The following is a 26,002-nucleotide window of genomic DNA, read 5'->3' on the forward strand; positions in this document are numbered from 1 at the left end:
CTGATTATCTCGCTGATGTAGCCATTAGCAGCCTGAGGATTGTTAGTGTAAATTGTTACGCTGGTTTGAAATTTGGTATTCTTACATTTGACCTGATGAGTGCAACAAAATAAAAGCTTCAGCAACATCTCCCCTTTCAGCAAGGTCCGTCTCCCAAGCTATCTCAAGCCACGAGCAACTTTAGTTTCAGTGGTCCAAATCCTCAGTGAGTTCCTGAAGGTGTGAGAGGCCATAGATACCCCGGGGGTTGACCCAGGACCCTGGAGCTGACTGACTGGCAATTTAGGCCTTCCTCTTGCCAGGGATACTGGCACGTCTGCCATGCGCACACCTACGTGCAGCCCCCCCCCCCACCCGCATGAACCCCATTGTCACACAGCGAGTGGTTTGCACCTGAAATGCGCGCCCGGATGTGTGGTCGAGGTAGGTTCAATCGAAGCTTTCAAGAGGGTTTTCGATGACTATCTGAACAGGAAAATGGGCAGGGGGACGGGGAGGAGTTCGGGGAGCGAGTTACGGTGCCCGCTGGAAGAGCAGGCGCAGACACCACGGGGCAAATGGCCTCCTTCTGCCCCATAGCAACGGGGTGATTGTGTGGGCGCTGGGAGCGGGGAACTCGAGGCCGGCAATTAACCGTCGAGAGGTTCTGGGGACGGTGGTGACGAGGAGACAGGTGACGCGCTCGCCCGCCAGGCCTGTTGCGGAATTCGCCGTCGCTCCGTTCTCCGCTTTAAGCCATGGGCATCGCTCACAGGACTCCGCGAGCTCCTCTGTAACCGAGCTCTCTGTCTTGCAGCTCAAAGTCTGTCTAGCCTGCAGCCTCCTCGGGGTTGTAATCACAGCTATCCAGCTGATCATCTACCTGCTGGACCTGGCCAAGATGAATAGAATCAACCTCTACTGCAACCCGATGGGATATAAACTGAAATGCTACCAGCGCGCAGACAAAGAGGTAATCTGGAAATGAAGTTTGGAGGATTGTACTCACCATTTCTCTGCCTCACCAGTCTCTTAAACCTGCACCGTAACAGGGTCAGTACTGAGGGAGGGCCGCACTGTCAGAGGGTCAGTACTGAGGGAGTGCCGCACTGTCAGAGGGTCAGGACTGAGGGAGTGCCGCACTGTCAGAGGGTCAGTACTGAGGGAGTGCTGCACTGTCAGAGGGTCAGTACTGAGGGAGTGCCGCACTGTCAGAGGGTCAGTACTGAGGGAGTGCTGCACTGTGAGAGGGTCAGTGCTGAGGGAGTGCCGCACTGTCAGAGGGTCAGTACTGAGGGAGTGCTGCACTGTCAGAGGGTCAGTACTGAGGGCGTGCTGCACTGTCAGAGGGTCAGTACTGAGGGAGTGCTGCACTGTCAGAGGGTCAGTACTGAGGGAGTGCCGCACTGTCAGAGGGTCAGTACTGAGGGAGTGCCGCACTGTCAGAGGGTCAGTACTGAGGGAGTGCTGCACTGTCAGAGGGTCAGTACTGAGGGAGTGCCGCACTGTCAGAGGGTCAGTACTGAGGGATTGTCGCACTGTCAGAGGGTCAGTACTGAGGGAGTGCCACACTGTCAGAGGGTCAGTACTGAGGGAGTGCCGCACTGTCAGAGGGTCAGTACTGAGGGAGTGCGGCACTGTCAGAGGGTCAGTACTGAGGGATTGTCGCACTGTCAGAGGGTCAGTACTGAGGGAGTGCCACACTGTCAGAGGGTCAGTACTGAGGGAGTGCTGCACTGTCAGAGGGTCAGTACTGAGGGAGCACCGCACTGTCAGGGGGTCAGTACTGAGGGAGTGCTGCACTGTCAGAGGGTCAGTACTGAGGGAGTGCAACCCTGTCAGAGGGTCAATACTGAGGGAGTGCCGCACTGTCAGAGGGTCAGTACTGAGGGAGTGCTGCACTGTCAGAGGGTCAGTACTGAGGGAGTGCCGCCCTGTCAGAGGGTCAATACTGAGGGAATGCCGCACTGTCAGAGGGTCAGTACTGAGGGAGTGCCGCACTGTCAGAGGGTCAGTACTGAGGGAGCGATGCACTGTCAGAGGGTCAGTACTGAGGGAGTGCTGCACTGTCAGAGGGTCAGTACTGAGGGAGTGCCGCCCTGTCAGAGGGTCAATACTGAGGGAGTGCCGCACTGTCAGAGGGTCAGTACTGAGGGAGTGCTGCACTGTCAGAGGGTCAGTACTGAGGGAGTGCCGCCCTGTCAGAGGGTCAATACTGAGGGAGTGCCGCACTGTCAGAGGGTCAGTACTGAGGGAGTGCCGCACTGTCAGAGGGTCAGTACTGAGGGAGTGCTGCACTGTCAGAGGGTCAGTACTGAGGGAGTGCCGCACTGTCAGAGGGTCAGTACTGAGGGAGTGCCGCACTGTCAGAGGGTCAGTACTGAGGGAGTGCCACACTGTCAGAGGGTCAATACTGAGGGAGTGCTGCACTGTCAGAGGGTCAGTACTGAGGGAGTGCTGCACTGTCAGAGGGTCGGTACAGAGGGAGTGCCGCACTGTCAGAGGGTCAGTACTGAGGGAGTGCCGCACTGTCAGAGGGTCAGTACGGAGGGAGTGCTGTACTGTCAGAGGGTCAGTACTGAGGGAGTGCTGCACTGCCAGAGGGTCAGTACTGAGAGAGTGCTGCACTGTCAGAGGGTCAGTACTGAGGGAGTGCCGCACTGTCAGAGGGTCAGTACTGAGGGAGTGCTGCACGGTCAGAGGGCCAGTACTGAGGGAGCGCCGCACTGTCAGAGGGTCAGTACTGAGGGAGTGCTGCACTGTCAGAGGGTCAGTACTGAGTGAGTGCTGCACTGTCAGAGGGTCAGTACTGAGGGAGTGCTGCACTGTCAGAGGGTCAGTACTGAGGGAGTGCCGCACTGTCAGAGGGTCAGTACTGAGGGAGTGCTGCACTGTCAGAGGGTCAGTACTGAGGAAGTGCCGCACTGTCAGAGGGTCAGGACTGAGAGAGTGCCGCACTGTCAGAGGGTCAGTACTGAGGGAGAGCCGCACTGTCAGAGGGTCAGTACTGAGGGAGTGCCGCACTGTCAGAGGGTCAGTACTGATAGAGTGCCGCACTGTCAGAGGGTCAGTACTGAGGGAGTGCTGCACTGTCAGAGGGTCAGTACTGAGGGAGTGCCGCACTGTCAGAGGGTCAGTACTGAGGGAGTGCCGCACTGTCAGAGGGTCAGTACTGAGGGAGTGCCGCACTGTCAGAGGGTCAGTACTGAGGGAGTTCCGCACTGTCAGATGGTCAGTACTGAGGGAGTGCTGCACTGTCAGAGGGTCAGTACTGAGGGAGTGCTGCACTGTCAGAGGGTCAGTACTGAGGGAGTGCTGCACTGTCAGTGGGTCAGTACTGAGGGAGTTCCGCACTGTCAGAGGGTCAGTACTGAGGGAGTGCTGCACTGTCAGAGGGTCAGTACTGAGGGAGTGCTGCACTGGCAGAGGGTCAGTACTGAGGGAGGGCTGCACTGTCAGAGGGTCAGTACTGCGGGAGGCTGCACTGTCAGAGATTCAGTACTGAGGGAGTGCTGCACTGTCAGAGGGTCAGTACTGAGGGAGTGCTGCACTGTCAGAGGGTCAGTACTGAGGGAGTGCTGAACTGTCAGAGGGTCAGTACTGAGGGAGTGCTGCACTGTCAGAGGGTTAGTACTGAGGGTGTGCTGCACAGTCAGAGGGTCAGAACTGAGGGAGTGCTGCACTGTCAGAGGGTCAGTACTGAGGGAGTGCTGCACTGTCAGAGGGTCAGTACTGAGGGAGTGCTGCACTGTCAGAGTGTCAGGACTGAGGGAGTGGTGCACTGTCAGAGGTTCAGTACTGAGGGAGTGCCGCACTGTCAGAGAGCCAGTACTGAGGGAAAGTTGCACTGTCAGAGGGTCAGTACTGAGGGAGTGCTGCACTGTCAGAGGGTCAGTACTGAGGGAGTGCCGCAATGTCAGAGGGTCAGTACTGAGGGAGCGCTGCACTGTCAGAGGGTCAGTACTGAGGGAGTGCTGCACTGTCAGAGGGTCAGTACTGATGGAGTGCTGCACTGTCAGAGGGTCAGTACCGAGGGAGTGCTGCACTGTCAGAGGGTCAGTACTGAGGGAGTGCTGCACTGTCAGAGGGTCAGTACTGAGGGAGTGCTGCACCGTCAAAGGGTCAGTACTGAGGGAGTGCCGCACTGTCAGAGGGTCAGTACTGACGAAGTGCCGCACTGTCAGAGGGTCAGGACTGAGGGAGTGCTGCACTGTCAGAGGGTCAGTACTGAGGGAGTGCTGCACTGTCAGAGGGTCAGTACTGAGGGAGTGCTGCACTGTCAGAGGGTCAGTACTGAGGGAGTGCTGCACTGTCAGAGGGTCAGTACTGAGGGAATGCTGCACTGTCAGAGGGTCAGTACTGAGGGAGTGCTGCACTGTCAGAGGGTCTGTACTGAGGGAGTGCTGCACTGTCAGAGTGTCAGTACTGAGGGAGAGCCGCACTGCCAGAGGGTCAGTACTGGGGGAGCGCTGCACTGTCAGAGGATCAGTACTGAGGGAGCGCTGCACTGTCAGAGGGTCAGTACTGAGGGAGGGCCGCACTGTCAGAGGGTCAGTACTGAGGGAGTGCAGCACAGTCAGAGGGTCAGTACTGAGGGAGTGCCGCACTGTCAGAGGGTCAGTACTGAGGGAGTGCAGCACTGTCAGAGGGTCAGTACTGAGGGAGTACTGCACTGTCAGAGGGTCAGTACTGAGGGAGTGCCGCACTGTCAGAGGGTCAGTACTGAGGGAGTGCTGCACTGTCAGAGGATCAGTACTGAGGGAGCGCTGCACTGTCAGAGGGTCAGTACTGAGGGAGTGCTGCACTGTCAGAGGGTCAGTACTGAGGGAGTGCCGCACTGTCAGAGGGTCAGTACTGAGGGAGTGCTGCACTGTCAGAGGATCAGTACTGAGGGAGCGCTGCACTGTCAGAGGGTCAGTACTGAGGGAGTGCCGCACTGTCAGAGTGTCAGTACTGGGGGAGTGCCGCACTGTCAGAGGGTCAGTACTGAGGGAGAGCCGCACTGCCAGAGGGTCAGTACTGGGGGAGTGCTGCACTGTCAGAGGGTCAGTACTGAGGGAGCGCTGTACTGTCAGAGGGTCAGTACTGAGGGAGTGCAGCACAGTCAGAGGGTCAGTACTGAGGGAGTGCTGCACTGTCAGAGGGTCAGTACTGAGGGAGTGCTGCACTGTCAGAGGGTCAGTACTGAGGGAGTGCCGCACTGTCAGAGGGTCAGTACTGAGGGAGTGCCGCACTGTCAGAGGGTCAGTACTGAGGGAGTGCCGCACTGTCAGAGGGTCAGTACTGAGGGAGTGCTGCACTGTCAGAGGGTCAGTACTGAGGGAGTGCTGCACTGTCAGAGGTTCAGTACTGAGGGAGTGCCGCACTGTCAGAGAGCCAGTACTGAGGGAAAGCTGCACTGTCAGAGGGTCAGTACTGAGGGAGTGCTGCACTGTCAGAGGGTCAGTACTGAGGGAGTGCCGCACTGTCAGAGGGTCAGTACTGAGGGAGCGCTGCACTGTCAGAGGGTCAGTACTGAGGGAGTGCTGCACTGTCAGAGGGTCAGTACTGAGGGAGTGCTGTACTGTCAGAGGGTCAGTACCGAGGGAGTGCTGCACTGTCAGAGGGTCAGTACTGAGGGAGTGCTGCACTGTCAGAGGGTCAGTACTGAGGGAGTGCTGCACTGTCAGAGGGTCAGTACTGAGGGAGTGCTGCACTGTCAGAGGGTCAGTACTGAGGGAGTGCTGCACTGTCAGAGGGTCAGTACTGAGGGAGTGCTGCACTGTCAGAGGGTCAGTACTGAGGGAGCGCTGCACAGTCAGAGGGTCAGTTCTGATGGAGTGCTGCACTGTCAGAGGGACAGTAGTGAGGGAGTGCCGCACTGTCAGAGGGTCAGTACTGAGGGAGTGCCGCACTGTCAGAGGGTCAGTACTGAGGGAGTGCTGCGCTGTCAGAGGGTCAGTACTGAGGGAGTGCCGCACTGTCAGAGGGTCAGTACTGAGGGAGTGCTGCACTGTCAGTGGGTCAGTACTGAGGGAGTGCCGCACTGTCAGAGGGACAGTAGTGAGGGAGTGCTGCGCTGTCAGAGGGTCAGTACTGAGGGAGTGCCGCACTGTCAGAGGGTCAGTACTGAGGGAGTGCTGCACTGTCAGTGGGTCAGTACTGAGGGAGTGCTGCACTGTCAGAGGGTCAGTACTGAGGGAGTGCCGCACTGTCAGAGGGTCAGTACTGAGGGAGCGCTGCGCTGTCAGAGGGTCAGTACTGAGGGAGTGCTGCACTGTCAGAGGGTCAGTACTGAGGGAGTGCTGCACTGTCAGAGGGTCAGTACCGAGGGAGTGCTGCACTGTCAGAGGGTCAGTACTGAGGGAGTGCTGCACTGTCAGAGGGTCAGTACTGAGGGAGTGCTGCACTGTCAGAGGGTCAGTACTGAGGGAGTGCTGCACTGTCAGAGGGTCAGTACTGAGGGAGTGCTGCACTGTCAGAGGGTCAGTACTGAGGGAGTGCTGCACTGTCAGAGGGTCAGTACTGAGGGAGCGCTGCACAGTCAGAGGGTCAGTTCTGATGGAGTGCTGCACTGTCAGAGGGACAGTAGTGAGGGAGTGCTGCGCTGTCAGAGGGTCAGTACTGAGGGAGTGCCGCACTGTCAGAGGGTCAGTACTGAGGGAGTGCTGCACTGTCAGTGGGTCAGTACTGAGGGAGTGCCGCACTGTCAGAGGGTCAGTACTGAGGGAGTGCTGCACTGTCAGAGGGTCAGTACTGAGGGAGTGCTGCACTGTCAGAGGGTCAGTACTGAGGGAGTGCTGCACTGTCAGAGGGTCAGTACTGAGGGAGTGCCGCACTGTCAGAGGGTCAGTACTGAGGGAGTGCTGCACTGTCAGAGGGTCAGTACTGAGGGGGTGCTGCAGAGTCAGAGGGTCAGTACTGAGGGAGTGCTGCACAGTCAGAGGGTCAGTACTGAGGGAGTGCCGCACTGTCAGAGGGTCAGTACTGAGGGAATGTCGCACTGTCAGAGGGTCAGTACTGAGAGAATGCTGCACTGTCAGAGGGTCAGTACTGAGACAGTGCTGCACTGTCAGAGGGTCAGTACTGAGGGAGCGCCGCACTGTCAGAGGGTCAGTACTGAGGGTGTGCCGCCCTGTTAGAGGGTCAGTACTGAGGGAGTGCTTCACTGTCAGAAGGTCAGTATTGAGGGAGTGCTGCACTGTCAGAGGGTCAGTACGGTATAGGTCTGATTGGGGTTTCCTCCTGTCCCTGTGTAACAGGCTGGAGAAGGGGCTGAATGGGGTATCCTCCTGTTCCTGTGTAATGGGCTGGAGAAGGGGATGAATGGGGCCTCCTCCTGCTCCTGTGTAACAGGCTGGAGAAGGGGCTGAATGGAGCCTCCTCCTGTTCCTGTGGAACAGGCTGGAGAAGGGGCTGAATGGGGCCTCCTCCTGTTCCTGTGTAACAGGCTGGAGAAGGGGCTGAATGGGGCCTCCTCCTGTTCCTGTGTAATGGGCTGGAGAAGGGGATGAATGGGGCCTCCTCCTGTTCCTGTGTAACGGGCTGGAGAAGGGGCTGAATGGGGCCTCCTCCTGTCCCTGTGGAACAGGCTGGAGAAGGGGCTGAATGGGGCCTCCTCCTGTTCCTGTGTAACAGGCTGGAGAAGGGGCTGAATGGGGCCTCCTCCTGTTCCTGTGTAACAGGCTGGAGAAGGGGCTGAATGGGGCCCCCTCCTGTTCCTGTGTAACAGGCTGGAGAAGGGGCTGAATGGGGCCTCCTCCTGTTACTGTGTCACCTGCTGGAGAAGGGGCTGAATGGGGCCACCTCCTGTTCCTGTGTAACAGGCTGGAGAAGGGGCTGAATGGGGCCCCCTCCTGTTCCTGTGTAACAGGCTGGAGAAGGGGCTGAATGGGGCCTCCTCCTGTTCCTGTGTAACAGGCTGGAGAAGGGGCTGAATGGGGCCTCCCGTTCCTGTGTAACAGGTCGGAGTAGGGGCTGAATGGGGCCTCCTCCTGTTCCTGTGTAACGGGCTGGAGAAGGGGCTGAATGGGGCCTCCTCCTGTTCCTGTGTAACAGGCTGGAGAAGGGGCTGAATGGGGCCTCCTCCTGTTCCTGTGTAACAGGCTGGAGAAGGGGCTGAATGGGGCCTCCCGTTCCTGTGTAACAGGTCGGAGTAGGGGCTGAATGGGGCCTCCTCCTGTTCCTGTGTAACGGGCTGGAGAAGGGGCTGAATGGGGCCTCCTCCTGTTCCTGTGTAACAGGCTGGAGAAGGGGCTGAAGGGGGCCTCCTCCTGTTCCTGTGTAACAAGCTGGAGAAGGGGCTGAATGGGGCCTCCTCCTGTTCCTGTGTAACAGGCTGGAGAAGGGGCTGAATGGGGCCTCCTCCTGTCCCTGTGTAACGGGCTGGAGAAGGGGCTGAATGAGGCCTCCTCCTATTACTGTGTCACCTGCTGGAGAAGGGGCTGAATGGGGCCACCTCCTGTCCCTGTGTAACGGGCTGGAGAAGGGGCTGAATGGGGCCTCCTCCTGTTCCTGTGTAACGGGCTGGAGAAGGGGCTGAATGGGGCCTCCTCCTGTCCCTGTGTAACGGGCTGGAGAAGGGGCTGAATGGGGCCTCCTCCTGTCCCTGTGTAACGGGCTGGAGAAGGGGCTGAATGGGGCCCACTCCTGTTCCTGTGTAACGGGCTGGAGAAGGGGCTGAATGGGGCCCACTCCTGTTCCTGTGTAACAGGCTGGAGAAGGGGCTTGAATGGGGCCTCCTTTTCCTGTGTAACAGGCTGGAGAAGGGGCTGAATGGGGCCCCCTCCTGTTCCGGTGTAACGGGCTGGAGAAGGGGCTGAATGGGGCCTCCTCCTGTTCCTGGTCAACAGGCTGGAGAAGGGGCTGAATGGGGCCTCCTCCTGTTCCTGTGCAACAGGCTGGAGAAGGGGCTGAATGGGGCCTCCTGTTCCTGTGTAACAGGCTGGAGTAGGGGCTGAATGGGGCCTCCTGTTCCTGTGTAACAGGCTGGAGAAGGGGCTGAATGGGGCCTCCTCCTGTTGCTGTGCAACAGGCTGGAGATGGGGCTGGCTGGGGCCTCCTCCTGTTCCTGTGTAACGGGCTGGAGAAGGGGCTGAATGAGGCCTCCTCCTGTTCCTGTGTAACAGGCTGGAGAAGGGGCTGAATGGGGCCTCCTCCTGTTCCTGTGCAACAGGCTGGAGAAGGGGCTGAATGGGGCCTCCTCCTGTTCCTGTGTAACGGGCTGGAGAAGAGGCTGAATGGGGCCTCCTCCTGTTCCTGTGTAACAGGCTGGAGAAGGGGCTGAATGGGGCCTCCTGTTCCTGTGTAACAGGCTGGAGAAGGGGCTGAATGGGGCCTCCTCCTGTTCCTGTGTAACAGACTGGAGAAGGGGCTGAATGGGGCTTCCTCCTGTTCCTGTGTAACAGGCTGGAGAAGGGGCTGAATGGGGCCTCCTCCTGTTCCTGTGTAACAGGCTGGAGAAGGGGCTGAATGGGGCCTCCTCCTGTTCCTGTGTAACAGGCTGGAGAAGGGGCTGAATGGGGCCTCCCGTTCCTGTGTAACAGGCTGGAGAAGGGGCTGAATGGCGCCTCCTCCTGTTCCTGTGTAACAGGCTGGAGAAGGGGCTGAATGGGGCCACCTCCCGTTCCTGTGTAACAGGCAGGAGAAGGGGCTTGAATGGGGCCTCCCGTTCCTGTGTAACAGGCTGGAGAAGGGGCTGAATGGGGCCTCCTCCTGTTCCTGTGTAACAGGCAGGAGAAGGGGCTTGAATGGGGCCTCCCGTTCCTGTGTAACAGGCTGGAGAAGGGGCTGAATGGGGCCTCCTCCTGTTCCTGTGTAACGGGCTGGAGAAGGCGCTGAATGGGGCCTCCCGTTCCTGTGTAACACGCTGAAGAAGGGGCTGAATGGGGCCTCCTCCTGTTCCTGTGTAACAGGCTGGAGAAGGGGCTGAATGGGGCCTCCTCCTGTTACTGTGTCACCTGCTGGAGAAGGGGCTGAATGGGGCCACCTCCTGTCCCTGTGTAACGGGCTGGAGAAGGGGCTGAATGGGGCCTCCTCCTGTTCCTGTGTAACGGGCTGGAGAAGGGGCTGAATGGGGCCTCCTCCTGTCCCTGTGTAACGGGCTGGAGAAGGGGCTGAATGGGGCCCACTCCTGTTCCTGTGTAACGGGCTGGAGAAGGGGCTGAATGGGGCCCACTCCTGTTCCTGTGTAACAGGCTGGAGAAGGGGCTTGAATGGGGCCTCCTTTTCCTGTGTAACAGGCTGGAGAAGGGGCTGAATGGGGCCCCCTCCTGTTCCGGTGTAACGGGCTGGAGAAGGGGCTGAATGGGGCCTCCTCCTGTTCCTGTGTAATGGGCTGGAGAAGGGGATGAATGGGGCCTCCTCCTGCTCCTGTGTAACAGGCTGGAGAAGGGGCTGAATGGAGCCTCCTCCTGTTCCTGTGGAACAGGCTGGAGAAGGGGCTGAATGGGGCCTCCTCCTGTTCCTGTGTAACAGGCTGGAGAAGGGGCTGAATGGGGCCTCCTCCTGTTCCTGTGTAATGGGCTGGAGAAGGGGATGAATGGGGCCTCCTCCTGTTCCTGTGTAACGGGCTGGAGAAGGGGCTGAATGGGGCCTCCTCCTGTCCCTGTGGAACAGGCTGGAGAAGGGGCTGAATGGGGCCTCCTCCTGTTCCTGTGTAACAGGCTGGAGAAGGGGCTGAATGGGGCCTCCTCCTGTTCCTGTGTAACAGGCTGGAGAAGGGGCTGAATGGGGCCCCCTCCTGTTCCTGTGTAACAGGCTGGAGAAGGGGCTGAATGGGGCCTCCTCCTGTTACTGTGTCACCTGCTGGAGAAGGGGCTGAATGGGGCCACCTCCTGTTCCTGTGTAACAGGCTGGAGAAGGGGCTGAATGGGGCCCCCTCCTGTTCCTGTGTAACAGGCTGGAGAAGGGGCTGAATGGGGCCTCCTCCTGTTCCTGTGTAACAGGCTGGAGAAGGGGCTGAATGGGGCCTCCCGTTCCTGTGTAACAGGTCGGAGTAGGGGCTGAATGGGGCCTCCTCCTGTTCCTGTGTAACGGGCTGGAGAAGGGGCTGAATGGGGCCTCCTCCTGTTCCTGTGTAACAGGCTGGAGAAGGGGCTGAATGGGGCCCCCTCCTGTTCCTGTGTAACAGGCTGGAGAAGGGGCTGAATGGGGCCTCCTCCTGTTCCTGTGTAACAGGCTGGAGAAGGGGCTGAATGGGGCCTCCCGTTCCTGTGTAACAGGTCGGAGTAGGGGCTGAATGGGGCCTCCTCCTGTTCCTGTGTAACGGGCTGGAGAAGGGGCTGAATGGGGCCTCCTCCTGTTCCTGTGTAACAGGCTGGAGAAGGGGCTGAAGGGGGCCTCCTCCTGTTCCTGTGTAACAAGCTGGAGAAGGGGCTGAATGGGGCCTCCTCCTGTTCCTGTGTAACAGGCTGGAGAAGGGGCTGAATGGGGCCTCCTCCTGTCCCTGTGTAACGGGCTGGAGAAGGGGCTGAATGAGGCCTCCTCCTATTACTGTGTCACCTGCTGGAGAAGGGGCTGAATGGGGCCACCTCCTGTCCCTGTGTAACGGGCTGGAGAAGGGGCTGAATGGGGCCTCCTCCTGTTCCTGTGTAACGGGCTGGAGAAGGGGCTGAATGGGGCCTCCTCCTGTCCCTGTGTAACGGGCTGGAGAAGGGGCTGAATGGGGCCTCCTCCTGTCCCTGTGTAACGGGCTGGAGAAGGGGCTGAATGGGGCCCACTCCTGTTCCTGTGTAACGGGCTGGAGAAGGGGCTGAATGGGGCCCACTCCTGTTCCTGTGTAACAGGCTGGAGAAGGGGCTTGAATGGGGCCTCCTTTTCCTGTGTAACAGGCTGGAGAAGGGGCTGAATGGGGCCCCCTCCTGTTCCGGTGTAACGGGCTGGAGAAGGGGCTGAATGGGGCCTCCTCCTGTTCCTGGTCAACAGGCTGGAGAAGGGGCTGAATGGGGCCTCCTCCTGTTCCTGTGCAACAGGCTGGAGAAGGGGCTGAATGGGGCCTCCTGTTCCTGTGTAACAGGCTGGAGTAGGGGCTGAATGGGGCCTCCTGTTCCTGTGTAACAGGCTGGAGAAGGGGCTGAATGGGGCCTCCTCCTGTTGCTGTGCAACAGGCTGGAGATGGGGCTGGCTGGGGCCTCCTCCTGTTCCTGTGTAACGGGCTGGAGAAGGGGCTGAATGAGGCCTCCTCCTGTTCCTGTGTAACAGGCTGGAGAAGGGGCTGAATGGGGCCTCCTCCTGTTCCTGTGCAACAGGCTGGAGAAGGGGCTGAATGGGGCCTCCTCCTGTTCCTGTGTAACGGGCTGGAGAAGAGGCTGAATGGGGCCTCCTCCTGTTCCTGTGTAACAGGCTGGAGAAGGGGCTGAATGGGGCCTCCTGTTCCTGTGTAACAGGCTGGAGAAGGGGCTGAATGGGGCCTCCTCCTGTTCCTGTGTAACAGACTGGAGAAGGGGCTGAATGGGGCTTCCTCCTGTTCCTGTGTAACAGGCTGGAGAAGGGGCTGAATGGGGCCTCCTCCTGTTCCTGTGTAACAGGCTGGAGAAGGGGCTGAATGGGGCCTCCTCCTGTTCCTGTGTAACAGGCTGGAGAAGGGGCTGAATGGGGCCTCCCGTTCCTGTGTAACAGGCTGGAGAAGGGGCTGAATGGCGCCTCCTCCTGTTCCTGTGTAACAGGCTGGAGAAGGGGCTGAATGGGGCCACCTCCCGTTCCTGTGTAACAGGCAGGAGAAGGGGCTTGAATGGGGCCTCCCGTTCCTGTGTAACAGGCTGGAGAAGGGGCTGAATGGGGCCTCCTCCTGTTCCTGTGTAACAGGCAGGAGAAGGGGCTTGAATGGGGCCTCCCGTTCCTGTGTAACAGGCTGGAGAAGGGGCTGAATGGGGCCTCCTCCTGTTCCTGTGTAACGGGCTGGAGAAGGCGCTGAATGGGGCCTCCCGTTCCTGTGTAACACGCTGGAGAAGGGGCTGAATGGGGCCTCCTCCTGTTCCTGTGTAACAGGCTGGAGAAGGGGCTGAATGGGGCCTCCTCCTGTTACTGTGTCACCTGCTGGAGAAGGGGCTGAATGGGGCCACCTCCTGTCCCTGTGTAACGGGCTGGAGAAGGGGCTGAATGGGGCCTCCTCCTGTTCCTGTGTAACGGGCTGGAGAAGGGGCTGAATGGGGCCTCCTCCTGTCCCTGTGTAACGGGCTGGAGAAGGGGCTGAATGGGGCCCACTCCTGTTCCTGTGTAACGGGCTGGAGAAGGGGCTGAATGGGGCCCACTCCTGTTCCTGTGTAACAGGCTGGAGAAGGGGCTTGAATGGGGCCTCCTTTTCCTGTGTAACAGGCTGGAGAAGGGGCTGAATGGGGCCCCCTCCTGTTCCGGTGTAACGGGCTGGAGAAGGGGCTGAATGGGGCCTCCTCCTGTTCCTGGTCAACAGGCTGGAGAAGGGGCTGAATGGGGCCTCCTCCTGTTCCTGTGCAACAGGCTGGAGAAGGGGCTGAATGGGGCCTCCTGTTCCTGTGTAACAGGCTGGAGAAGGGGCTGAATGGGGCCTCCTGTTCCTGTGTAACAGGCTGGAGAAGGGGCTGAATGGGGCCTCCTCCTGTTGCTGTGCAACAGGCTGGAGATGGGGCTGGCTGGGGCCTCCTCCTGTTCCTGTGTAACGGGCTGGAGAAGGGGCTGAATGAGGCCTCCTCCTGTTCCTGTGTAACAGGCTGGAGAAGGGGCTGAATGGGGCCTCCTCCTGTTCCTGTGTAACAGGCTGGAGAAGGGGCTGAATGGGGCCTCCCGTTCCTGTGTAACAGGCTGGAGAAGGGGCTGAATGGCGCCTCCTCCTGTTCCTGTGTAACAGGCTGGAGAAGGGGCTGAATGGGGCCACCTCCCGTTCCTGTGTAACAGGCAGGAGAAGGGGCTTGAATGGGGCCTCCCGTTCCTGTGTAACAGGCTGGAGAAGGGGCTGAATGGGGCCTCCTCCTGTTCCTGTGTAACAGGCAGGAGAAGGGGCTTGAATGGGGCCTCCCGTTCCTGTGTAACAGGCTGGAGAAGGGGCTGAATGGAGCCTCCTCCTGTTCCTGTGTAACGGGCTGGAGAAGGCGCTGAATGGGGCCTCCCGTTCCTGTGTAACACGCTGGAGAAGGGGCTGAATGGGGCCTCCTCCTGTTCCTGTGTAACAGGCTGGAGAAGGGGCTGAATGGGGCCTCCTCCTGTTACTGTGTCACCTGCTGGAGAAGGGGCTGAATGGGGCCACCTCCTGTCCCTGTGTAACGGGCTGGAGAAGGGGCTGAATGGGGCCTCCTCCTGTTCCTGTGTAACGGGCTGGAGAAGGGGCTGAATGGGGCCTCCTCCTGTCCCTGTGTAACGGGCTGGAGAAGGGGCTGAATGGGGCCCACTCCTGTTCCTGTGTAACGGGCTGGAGAAGGGGCTGAATGGGGCCCACTCCTGTTCCTGTGTAACAGGCTGGAGAAGGGGCTTGAATGGGGCCTCCTTTTCCTGTGTAACAGGCTGGAGAAGGGGCTGAATGGGGCCCCCTCCTGTTCCGGTGTAACGGGCTGGAGAAGGGGCTGAATGGGGCCTCCTCCTGTTCCTGTGTAATGGGCTGGAGAAGGGGATGAATGGGGCCTCCTCCTGCTCCTGTGTAACAGGCTGGAGAAGGGGCTGAATGGAGCCTCCTCCTGTTCCTGTGGAACAGGCTGGAGAAGGGGCTGAATGGGGCCTCCTCCTGTTCCTGTGTAACAGGCTGGAGAAGGGGCTGAATGGGGCCTCCTCCTGTTCCTGTGTAATGGGCTGGAGAAGGGGATGAATGGGGCCTCCTCCTGTTCCTGTGTAACGGGCTGGAGAAGGGGCTGAATGGGGCCTCCTCCTGTCCCTGTGGAACAGGCTGGAGAAGGGGCTGAATGGGGCCTCCTCCTGTTCCTGTGTAACAGGCTGGAGAAGGGGCTGAATGGGGCCTCCTCCTGTTCCTGTGTAACAGGCTGGAGAAGGGGCTGAATGGGGCCCCCTCCTGTTCCTGTGTAACAGGCTGGAGAAGGGGCTGAATGGGGCCTCCTCCTGTTACTGTGTCACCTGCTGGAGAAGGGGCTGAATGGGGCCACCTCCTGTTCCTGTGTAACAGGCTGGAGAAGGGGCTGAATGGGGCCCCCTCCTGTTCCTGTGTAACAGGCTGGAGAAGGGGCTGAATGGGGCCTCCTCCTGTTCCTGTGTAACAGGCTGGAGAAGGGGCTGAATGGGGCCTCCCGTTCCTGTGTAACAGGTCGGAGTAGGGGCTGAATGGGGCCTCCTCCTGTTCCTGTGTAACGGGCTGGAGAAGGGGCTGAATGGGGCCTCCTCCTGTTCCTGTGTAACAGGCTGGAGAAGGGGCTGAATGGGGCCCCCTCCTGTTCCTGTGTAACAGGCTGGAGAAGGGGCTGAATGGGGCCTCCTCCTGTTCCTGTGTAACAGGCTGGAGAAGGGGCTGAATGGGGCCTCCCGTTCCTGTGTAACAGGTCGGAGTAGGGGCTGAATGGGGCCTCCTCCTGTTCCTGTGTAACGGGCTGGAGAAGGGGCTGAATGGGGCCTCCTCCTGTTCCTGTGTAACAGGCTGGAGAAGGGGCTGAAGGGGGCCTCCTCCTGTTCCTGTGTAACAAGCTGGAGAAGGGGCTGAATGGGGCCTCCTCCTGTTCCTGTGTAACAGGCTGGAGAAGGGGCTGAATGGGGCCTCCTCCTGTCCCTGTGTAACGGGCTGGAGAAGGGGCTGAATGAGGCCTCCTCCTATTACTGTGTCACCTGCTGGAGAAGGGGCTGAATGGGGCCACCTCCTGTCCCTGTGTAACGGGCTGGAGAAGGGGCTGAATGGGGCCTCCTCCTGTTCCTGTGTAACGGGCTGGAGAAGGGGCTGAATGGGGCCTCCTCCTGTCCCTGTGTAACGGGCTGGAGAAGGGGCTGAATGGGGCCTCCTCCTGTCCCTGTGTAACGGGCTGGAGAAGGGGCTGAATGGGGCCCACTCCTGTTCCTGTGTAACGGGCTGGAGAAGGGGCTGAATGGGGCCCACTCCTGTTCCTGTGTAACAGGCTGGAGAAGGGGCTTGAATGGGGCCTCCTTTTCCTGTGTAACAGGCTGGAGAAGGGGCTGAATGGGGCCCCCTCCTGTTCCGGTGTAACGGGCTGGAGAAGGGGCTGAATGGGGCCTCCTCCTGTTCCTGGTCAACAGGCTGGAGAAGGGGCTGAATGGGGCCTCCTCCTGTTCCTGTGCAACAGGCTGGAGAAGGGGCTGAATGGGGCCTCCTGTTCCTGTGTAACAGGCTGGAGTAGGGGCTGAATGGGGCCTCCTGTTCCTGTGTAACAGGCTGGAGAAGGGGCTGAATGGGGCCTCCTCCTGTTGCTGTGCAACAGGCTGGAGATGGGGCTGGCTGGGGCCTCCTCCTGTTCCTGTGTAACGGGCTGGAGAAGGGGCTGAATGAGGCCTCCTCCTGTTCCTGTGTAACAGGCTGGAGAAGGGGCTGAATGGGGCCTCCTCCTGTTCCTGTGCAACAGGCTGGAGAAGGGGCTGAATGGGGCCTCCTCCTGTTCCTGTGTAACGGGCTGGAGAAGAGGCTGAATGGGGCCTCCTCCTGTTCCTGTGTAACAGGCTGGAGAAGGGGCTGAATGGGGCCTCCTGTTCCTGTGTAACAGGCTGGAGAAGGGGCTGAATGGGGCCTCCTCCTGTTCCTGTGTAACAGACTGGAGAAGGGGCTGAATGGGGCTTCCTCCTGTTCCTGTGTAACAGGCTGGAGAAGGGGCTGAATGGGGCCTCCTCCTGTTCCTGTGTAACAGGCTGGAGAAGGGGCTGAATGGGGCCTCCTCCTGTTCCTGTGTAACAGGCTGGAGAAGGGGCTGAATGGGGCCTCCCGTTCCTGTGTAACAGGCTGGAGAAGGGGCTGAATGGCGCCTCCTCCTGTTCCTGTGTAACAGGCTGGAGAAGGGGCTGAATGGGGCCACCTCCCGTTCCTGTGTAACAGGCAGGAGAAGGGGCTTGAATGGGGCCTCCCGTTCCTGTGTAACAGGCTGGAGAAGGGGCTGAATGGGGCCTCCTCCTGTTCCTGTGTAACAGGCAGGAGAAGGGGCTTGAATGGGGCCTCCCGTTCCTGTGTAACAGGCTGGAGAAGGGGCTGAATGGGGCCTCCTCCTGTTCCTGTGTAACGGGCTGGAGAAGGCGCTGAATGGGGCCTCCCGTTCCTGTGTAACACGCTGGAGAAGGGGCTGAATGGGGCCTCCTCCTGTTCCTGTGTAACAGGCTGGAGAAGGGGCTGAATGGGGCCTCCTCCTGTTACTGTGTCACCTGCTGGAGAAGGGGCTGAATGGGGCCACCTCCTGTCCCTGTGTAACGGGCTGGAGAAGGGGCTGAATGGGGCCTCCTCCTGTTCCTGTGTAACGGGCTGGAGAAGGGGCTGAATGGGGCCTCCTCCTGTCCCTGTGTAACGGGCTGGAGAAGGGGCTGAATGGGGCCCACTCCTGTTCCTGTGTAACGGGCTGGAGAAGGGGCTGAATGGGGCCCACTCCTGTTCCTGTGTAACAGGCTGGAGAAGGGGCTTGAATGGGGCCTCCTTTTCCTGTGTAACAGGCTGGAGAAGGGGCTGAATGGGGCCCCCTCCTGTTCCGGTGTAACGGGCTGGAGAAGGGGCTGAATGGGGCCTCCTCCTGTTCCTGGTCAACAGGCTGGAGAAGGGGCTGAATGGGGCCTCCTCCTGTTCCTGTGCAACAGGCTGGAGAAGGGGCTGAATGGGGCCTCCTGTTCCTGTGTAACAGGCTGGAGAAGGGGCTGAATGGGGCCTCCTGTTCCTGTGTAACAGGCTGGAGAAGGGGCTGAATGGGGCCTCCTCCTGTTGCTGTGCAACAGGCTGGAGATGGGGCTGGCTGGGGCCTCCTCCTGTTCCTGTGTAACGGGCTGGAGAAGGGGCTGAATGAGGCCTCCTCCTGTTCCTGTGTAACAGGCTGGAGAAGGGGCTGAATGGGGCCTCCTCCTGTTCCTGTGCAACAGGCTGGAGAAGGGGCTGAATGGGGCCTCCTCCTGTTCCTGTGTAACGGGCTGGAGAAGAGGCTGAATGGGGCCTCCTCCTGTTCCTGTGTAACAGGCTGGAGAAGGGGCTGAATGGGGCCTCCTGTTCCTGTGTAACAGGCTGGAGAAGGGGCTGAATGGGGCCTCCTCCTGTTCCTGTGTAACAGACTGGAGAAGGGGCTGAATGGGGCTTCCTCCTGTTCCTGTGTAACAGGCTGGAGAAGGGGCTGAATGGGGCCTCCTCCTGTTCCTGTGTAATGGGCTGGAGAAGGGGATGAATGGGGCCTCCTCCTGCTCCTGTGTAACAGGCTGGAGAAGGGGCTGAATGGAGCCTCCTCCTGTTCCTGTGGAACAGGCTGGAGAAGGGGCTGAATGGGGCCTCCTCCTGTTCCTGTGTAACAGGCTGGAGAAGGGGCTGAATGGGGCCTCCTCCTGTTCCTGTGTAATGGGCTGGAGAAGGGGATGAATGGGGCCTCCTCCTGTTCCTGTGTAACGGGCTGGAGAAGGGGCTGAATGGGGCGTCCTCCTGTCCCTGTGGAACAGGCTGGAGAAGGGGCTGAATGGGGCCTCCTCCTGTTCCTGTGTAACAGGCTGGAGAAGGGGCTGAATGGGGCCTCCTCCTGTTCCTGTGTAACAGGCTGGAGAAGGGGCTGAATGGGGCCCCCTCCTGTTCCTGTGTAACAGGCTGGAGAAGGGGCTGAATGGGCCTCCTCCTGTTACTGTGTCACCTGCTGGAGAAGGGGCTGAATGGGGCCACCTCCTGTTCCTGTGTAACAGGCTGGAGAAGGGGCTGAATGGGGCCCCCTCCTGTTCCTGTGTAACAGGCTGGAGAAGGGGCTGAATGGGGCCTCCTCCTGTTCCTGTGTAACAGGCTGGAGAAGGGGCTGAATGGGGCCTCCCGTTCCTGTGTAACAGGTCGGAGTAGGGGCTGAATGGGGCCTCCTCCTGTTCCTGTGTAACGGGCTGGAGAAGGGGCTGAATGGGGCCTCCTCCTGTTCCTGTGTAACAGGCTGGAGAAGGGGCTGAATGGGGCCCCCTCCTGTTCCTGTGTAACAGGCTGGAGAAGGGGCTAAATGGGGCCTCCTCCTGTTCCTGTGTAACAGGCTGGAGAAGGGGCTGAATGGGGCCTCCCGTTCCTGTGTAACAGGTCGGAGTAGGGGCTGAATGGGGCCTCCTCCTGTTCCTGTGTAACGGGCTGGAGAAGGGGCTGAATGGGGCCTCCTCCTGTTCCTGTGTAACAGGCTGGAGAAGGGGCTGAAGGGGGCCTCCTCCTGTTCCTGTGTAACAAGCTGGAGAAGGGGCTGAATGGGGCCTCCTCCTATTCCTGTGTAACAGGCTGGAGAAGGGGCTGAATGGGGCCTCCTCCTGTCCCTGTGTAACGGGCTGGAGAAGGGGCTGAATGAGGCCTCCTCCTATTACTGTGTCACCTGCTGGAGAAGGGGCTGAATGGGGCCACCTCCTGTCCCTGTGTAACGGGCTGGAGAAGGGGCTGAATGGGGCCTCCTCCTGTTCCTGTGTAACGGGCTGGAGAAGGGGCTGAATGGGGCCTCCTCCTGTCCCTGTGTAACGGGCTGGTGAAGGGGCTGAATGGGGCCTCCTCCTGTCCCTGTGTAACGGGCTGGAGAAGGGGCTGAATGGGGCCCACTCCTGTTCCTGTGTAACGGGCTGGAGAAGGGGCTGAATGGGGCCCACTCCTGTTCCTGTGTAACAGGCTGGAGAAGGGGCTTGAATGGGGCCTCCTTTTCCTGTGTAACAGGCTGGAGAAGGGGCTGAATGGGGCCCCCTCCTGTTCCGGTGTAACGGGCTGGAGAAGGGGCTGAATGGGGCCTCCTCCTGTTCCTGGTCAACAGGCTGGAGAAGGGGCTGAATGGGGCCTCCTCCTGTTCCTGTGCAACAGGCTGGAGAAGGGGCTGAATGGGGCCTCCTGTTCCTGTGTAACAGGCTGGAGAAGGGGCTGAATGGGGCCTCCTGTTCCTGTGTAACAGGCTGGAGAAGGGGCTGAATGGGGCCTCCTCCTGTTGCTGTGCAACAGGCTGGAGATGGGGCTGGCTGGGGCCTCCTCCTGTTCCTGTGTAACGGGCTGGAGAAGGGGCTGAATGAGGCCTCCTCCTGTTCCTGTGTAACAGGCTGGAGAAGGGGCTGAATGGGGCCTCCTCCTGTTCCTGTGCAACAGGCTGGAGAAGGGGCTGAATGGGGCCTCCTCCTGTTCCTGTGTAACGGGCTGGAGAAGAGGCTGAATGGGGCCTCCTCCTGTTCCTGTGTAACAGGCTGGAGAAGGGGCTGAATGGGGCCTCCTGTTCCTGTGTAACAGGCTGGAGAAGGGGCTGAATGGGGCCTCCTCCTGTTCCTGTGTAACAGACTGGAGAAGGGGCTGAATGGGGCTTCCTCCTGTTCCTGTGTAACAGGCTGGAGAAGGGGCTGAATGGGGCCTCCTCCTGTTCCTGTGTAACAGGCTGGAGAAGGGGCTGAATGGGGCCTCCTCCTGTTCCTGTGTAACAGGCTGGAGAAGGGGCTGAATGGGGCCTCCCGTTCCTGTGTAACAGGCTGGAGAAGGGGCTGAATGGCGCCTCCTCCTGTTCCTGTGTAACAGGCTGGAGAAGGGGCTGAATGGGGCCTCCTCCCGTTCCTGTGTAACAGGCAGGAGAAGGGGCTTGAATGGGGCCTCCCGTTCCTGTGTAACAGGCTGGAGAAGGGGCTGAATGGGGCCTCCTCCTGTTCCTGTGTAACAGGCAGGAGAAGGGGCTTGAATGGGGCCTCCCGTTCCTGTGTAACAGGCTGGAGAAGGGGCTGAATGGGGTCTCCTCCTGTTCCTGTGTAACGGGCTGGAGAAGGCGCTGAATGGGGCCTCCCGTTCCTGTGTAACACGCTGGAGAAGGGGCTGAATGGGGCCTCCTCCTGTTCCTGTGTAACAGGCTGGAGAAGGGGCTGAATGGGGCCTCCTCCTGTTACTGTGTCACCTGCTGGAGAAGGGGCTGAATGGGGCCACCTCCTGTCCCTGTGTAACGGGCTGGAGAAGGGGCTGAATGGGGCCTCCTCCTGTTCCTGTGTAACGGGCTGGAGAAGGGGCTGAATGGGGCCTCCTCCTGTCCCTGTGTAACGGGCTGGAGAAGGGGCTGAATGGGGCCCACTCCTGTTCCTGTGTAACGGGCTGGAGAAGGGGCTGAATGGGGCCCACTCCTGTTCCTGTGTAACAGGCTGGAGAAGGGGCTTGAATGGGGCCTCCTTTTCCTGTGTAACAGGCTGGAGAAGGGGCTGAATGGGGCCCCCTCCTGTTCCGGTGTAACGGGCTGGAGAAGGGGCTGAATGGGGCCTCCTCCTGTTCCTGGTCAACAAGCTGGAGAAGGGGCTGAATGGGGCCTCCTCCTGTTCCTGTGCAACAGGCTGGAGAAGGGGCTGAATGGGGCCTCCTGTTCCTGTGTAACAGGCTGGAGAAGGGGCTGAATGGGGCCTCCTGTTCCTGTGTAACAGGCTGGAGAAGGGGCTGAATGGGGCCTCCTCCTGTTGCTGTGCAACAGGCTGGAGATGGGGCTGGCTGGGGCCTCCTCCTGTTCCTGTGTAACGGGCTGGAGAAGGGGCTGAATGAGGCCTCCTCCTGTTCCTGTGTAACAGGCTGGAGAAGGGGCTGAATGGGGCCTCCTCCTGTTCCTGTGCAACAGGCTGGAGAAGGGGCTGAATGGGGCCTCCTCCTGTTCCTGTGTAACGGGCTGGAGAAGAGGCTGAATGGGGCCTCCTCCTGTTCCTGTGTAACAGGCTGGAGAAGGGGCTGAATGGGGCCTCCTGTTCCTGTGTAACAGGCTGGAGAAGGGGCTGAATGGGGCCTCCTCCTGTTCCTGTGTAACAGACTGGAGAAGGGGCTGAATGGGGCTTCCTCCTGTTCCTGTGTAACAGGCTGGAGAAGGGGCTGAATGGGGCCTCCTCCTGTTCCTGTGTAACAGGCTGGAGAAGGGGCTGAATGGGGCCTCCTCCTGTTCCTGTGTAACAGGCTGGAGAAGGGGCTGAATGGGGCCTCCTCCTGTTCCTGTGTAACAGGCAGGAGAAGGGGCTTGAATGGGGCCTCCTCCTGTTCCTGTGCAACAGGCTGGAGAAGGGGCTGAATGGGGCCTCCTGTTCCTGTGTAACAGGCTGGAGAAGGGGCTGAATGGGGCCTCCTCCTGTTGCTGTGCAACAGGCTGGAGATGGGGCTGGCTGGGGCCTCCTCCTGTTCCTGTGTAACGGGCTGGAGAAGGGGCTGAATGAGGCCTCCTCCTGTTCCTGTGTAACAGGCTGGAGAAGGGGCTGAATGGGGCCTCCTCCTGTTCCTGTGCAACAGGCTGGAGAAGGGGCTGAATGGGGCCTCCTCCTGTTCCTGTGTAACGGGCTGGAGAAGAGGCTGAATGGGGCCTCCTCCTGTTCCTGTGTAACAGGCTGGAGAAGGGGCTGAATGGGGCCTCCTGTTCCTGTGTAACAGGCTGGAGAAGGGGCTGAATGGGGCCTCCTCCTGTTCCTGTGTAACAGACTGGAGAAGGGGCTGAATGGGGCTTCCTCCTGTTCCTGTGTAACAGGCTGGAGAAGGGGCTGAATGGGGCCTCCTCCTGTTCCTGTGTAACAGGCTGGAGAAGGGGCTGAATGGGGCCTCCTCCTGTTCCTGTGTAACAGGCTGGAGAAGGGGCTGAATGGGGCCTCCCGTTCCTGTGTAACAGGCTGGAGAAGGGGCTGAATGGCGCCTCCTCCTGTTCCTGTGTAACAGGCTGGAGAAGGGGCTGAATGCGGCCTCCTCCCGTTCCTGTGTAACAGGCAGGAGAAGGGGCTTGAATGGGGCCTCCCGTTCCTGTGTAACAGGCTGGAGAAGGGGCTGAATGGGGCCTCCTCCTGTTCCTGTGTAACAGGCTGGAGAAGGGGCTGAATGGGGTCTCCCGTTCCTGTGTAACAGGCTGGAGAAGGGGCTGAATGGGGCCTCCTCCCGTTCCTGTGTAACAGGCAGGAGAAGGGGCTTGAATGGGGCCTCCCGTTCCTGTGTAACAGGCTGGAGAAGGGGCTGAATGGGGCCTCCTCCTGTTCCTGTGTAACAGGCTAGAGAAGGCGCTGAATGGGGCCTCCTGTTCCTGTGTAACAGGCTGGAGAAGGGGCTGAATGGGGCCTCCTCCTGTTCCTGTGTAACAGGCTAGAGAAGGCGCTGAATGGGGCCTCCTGTTCCTGTGTAACAGGCTGGAGAAGGGGCTGAATGGGGCCTCCTCCTGTTCCTGTGTAACAGGCTGGAGAAGGGGCTGAATGGGGCCTCCTGTTCCTGTGTAACAGGCTGGAGAAGGGGCTGAATGGGGCCTCCTCTTGTTCATACATTCAAAAAGCAAAGACAAAATGTTCACCAACCTTATTTTTCCCCCCAGAAATTGCTGGTCGCCTATATTCCTGTTTTTTATCTGCTGACCTTGGGTGGGATGATGCTGTGCGGCGTCCTGTCCTTCAGTCTCTATGACGTACTTCAGACATGGAAAGCAGAAATTAATCAGGTACGCAAACGCTTATTAATAATAAATACACTGTTCCCATCAAACACTCCCAGGACAGGTACAGCACGGGGTGAGGTACAGAGTAAAGCTCCCTCTACACTGTCCCCATCAAACACTCCCAGGACAGGTACAGCACGGGGTGTGGTACAGAGTAAAGCTCCCTCTACACTGTCCCCATCAAACACTCCCAGGACAGGTACAGCACGGGGTTCGATACAGAGTAAAGCTCCCTCTACACTGTCCCCATCAAACACTCCCAGGACAGGTACAGCACGGGGTTAGATACAGAGTAAAGCTCCCTCTACACTGTCCCCATCAAACACTCCCAGGACAGGTACAGCACAGTGTTGGATACAGAGTAAAGCTCCCTCCACACTGTCCCCATCAAACACTCCCAGGACAGGTACAGCACGGGGTTAGATACAGAGTAAAGCTCCCTCTACACTGTCCCATCAAACACTCCCAGGACAGGTACAGCACGGGATTAGATACAGAGTAAAGCTCCCTCGACACTGTCCCCATCAAACACTCCCAGGACAGGTACAGCACGGGGTTAGATACAGAGTAAAGCTCCCTCTACACTGTCCCCATCAAACACTCCCAGGACAGGTACAGCACGGGGTTAGATACAGAGTAAAGCTCCCTCTTCACTGTCCCCATCAAACACTCCCAGGCCAGGTACAGCACGGGGTTAGATACAGAGTAAAGCTCCCTCCACACTGTCCCCATCAAACACTCCCAGGTCAGGTACAGCACGGGGTTAGATACAGAGTAAAGCTCCCTCTACACTGTCCCCATCAAACACTCCCAGGACAGGTACAGCACGGTGTTAGATACAGAGAAAAGCTCCCTCCACACTGTCCCCATCAAACACTCCCAGGACAGGTACAGCACGGGGTTAGATACAGAGTGAAGCTCCCTCTACACTGTCCCCATCAAACACTCCCAGGCTATGTACGGCACGGGGTTAGATACAGAGTAAAGCTCCCTCCACACTGTCCCCATCAAACACTCCCAGGACAAGTACAGCACGGGTTCAAATACAGAGTAAAGCTCCCTCTACACTGGCCCCATGAAACACTCCCAGGACAGGTATAGCACCGTGTTAGATACAGAGTAAAGCTCCCTCTACACTGTCCCCATCAAACACTCCCAGGACAGATACAGCACGGGGTTAGATACAGAGTAAAGCTCTCTCTACACTGTCCCCATCAAACACTCCCAGGACAGGTACAGCACCGGGTTAGATACAGAGTAAAGCTCCCTCTACACTGTCCCCATCAAACATTCCCAGGACAGGTACAGCACGCGGTTAGACACAGAGTAAAGCTCCCTCTACACTGTCCCCATCAAACACTCCCAGGACAGGTACAGCACGGGGTTAGATACAGAGTAAAGCTCCCTCTACACTGTCCCCATCAAACACTCCCAGGACAGGTCCAGCACGGGGTTAGATACAGAGTAAAGCTCCCTCTGCACTGTCCCCATCAAACACTCCCAGGACAGGTACAGCACGGGGTTAGATACAGAGTAAAGCAACCTCTACACTGTCCCCATCAAACACTCCCAGGACAGGTACAGCACGGGGTTAGATACAGAGTAAAGCAACCTCTACACTGTCCCCATCAATCACTCCCAGGACAGGTACAGCACGGGGTTAGATACAGAGTAAAGCTCCCTCTACACTATCCCCATCAAACACTCCCGGGACAGGTACAGCATGGGGTTAGATACAGAGTAAAGCCGCCTCTGCACTGTCCCCATCAAACACTCCCAGGTCAGGTACAGCACGGGGTTAGATACAGAGTAAAGTTCCCTCTACACTGTCCCCATCAAACATTCCCAGGACAGGTACAGAACAGGGTTAGATACAGAGTGAAGCTCCCTCCACACTGTCCCCATCAAACACTCCCAGGACAGGTACAGCATGGGGTTAGATACAGAGTAAAGCTCCCTCCACACTGTCCCCATCAAACACTCCCAGGACAAGTACAGCACGGGTTGAAATACAGAGTAAAGCTCCCTCTACACTGGCCCCATGAAACACTCCCAGGACAGGTATAGCACCGTGTTAGATACAGAGTAAAGCTCCCTCTACACTGTCCCCATCAAACACTCCCAGGACAGATACAGCACGGGGTTAGATACAGAGTAAAGCTCTCTCTACACTGTCCCCATCAAACACTCCCAGGACAGGTACAGCACCGGGTTAGATACAGAGTAAAGCTCCCTCTACACTGTCCCCATCAAACATTCCCAGGACAGGTACAGCACGCGGTTAGACACAGAGTAAAGCTCCCTCTACACTGTCCCCATCAAACACTCCCAGGACAGGTACAGCACGGGGTTAGATACAGAGTAAAGCTCCCTCTACACTGTCCCCATCAAACACTCCCAGGACAGGTCCAGCACGGGGTTAGATACAGAGTAAAGCTCCCTCTGCACTGTCCCCATCAAACACTCCCAGGACAGGTACAGCACGGGGTTAGATACAGAGTAAAGCAACCTCTACACTGTCCCCATCAAACACTCCCAGGACAGGTACAGCACGGGGTTAGATACAGAGTAAAGCAACCTCT

General features: G+C 58.8%; 1 protein-coding gene across 4 annotated transcripts in view; it reads left to right on the forward strand.

Moving 5' to 3' along the window:
* The window catches only part of LOC140410124 (uncharacterized), a 187,877-nt gene that overhangs the window by 19,909 nt on the left and 141,966 nt on the right, over positions 1-26,002 (forward strand). For all 4 annotated transcript variants that reach the window (XM_072498078.1, XM_072498079.1, XM_072498081.1 and 1 more), the window contains exons 5-6: positions 797-952; positions 23,301-23,423. In XM_072498078.1, the coding sequence (XP_072354179.1) occupies positions 797-952; positions 23,301-23,423 (279 nt within the window). The remainder of the gene's footprint in view (positions 1-796; positions 953-23,300; positions 23,424-26,002) is intronic.

This window comes from Scyliorhinus torazame, chromosome 4 (genome assembly GCF_047496885.1).
Source record: "Scyliorhinus torazame isolate Kashiwa2021f chromosome 4, sScyTor2.1, whole genome shotgun sequence".
In the NCBI taxonomy this organism is placed as follows: Eukaryota; Metazoa; Chordata; class Chondrichthyes; order Carcharhiniformes; family Scyliorhinidae; genus Scyliorhinus; species Scyliorhinus torazame.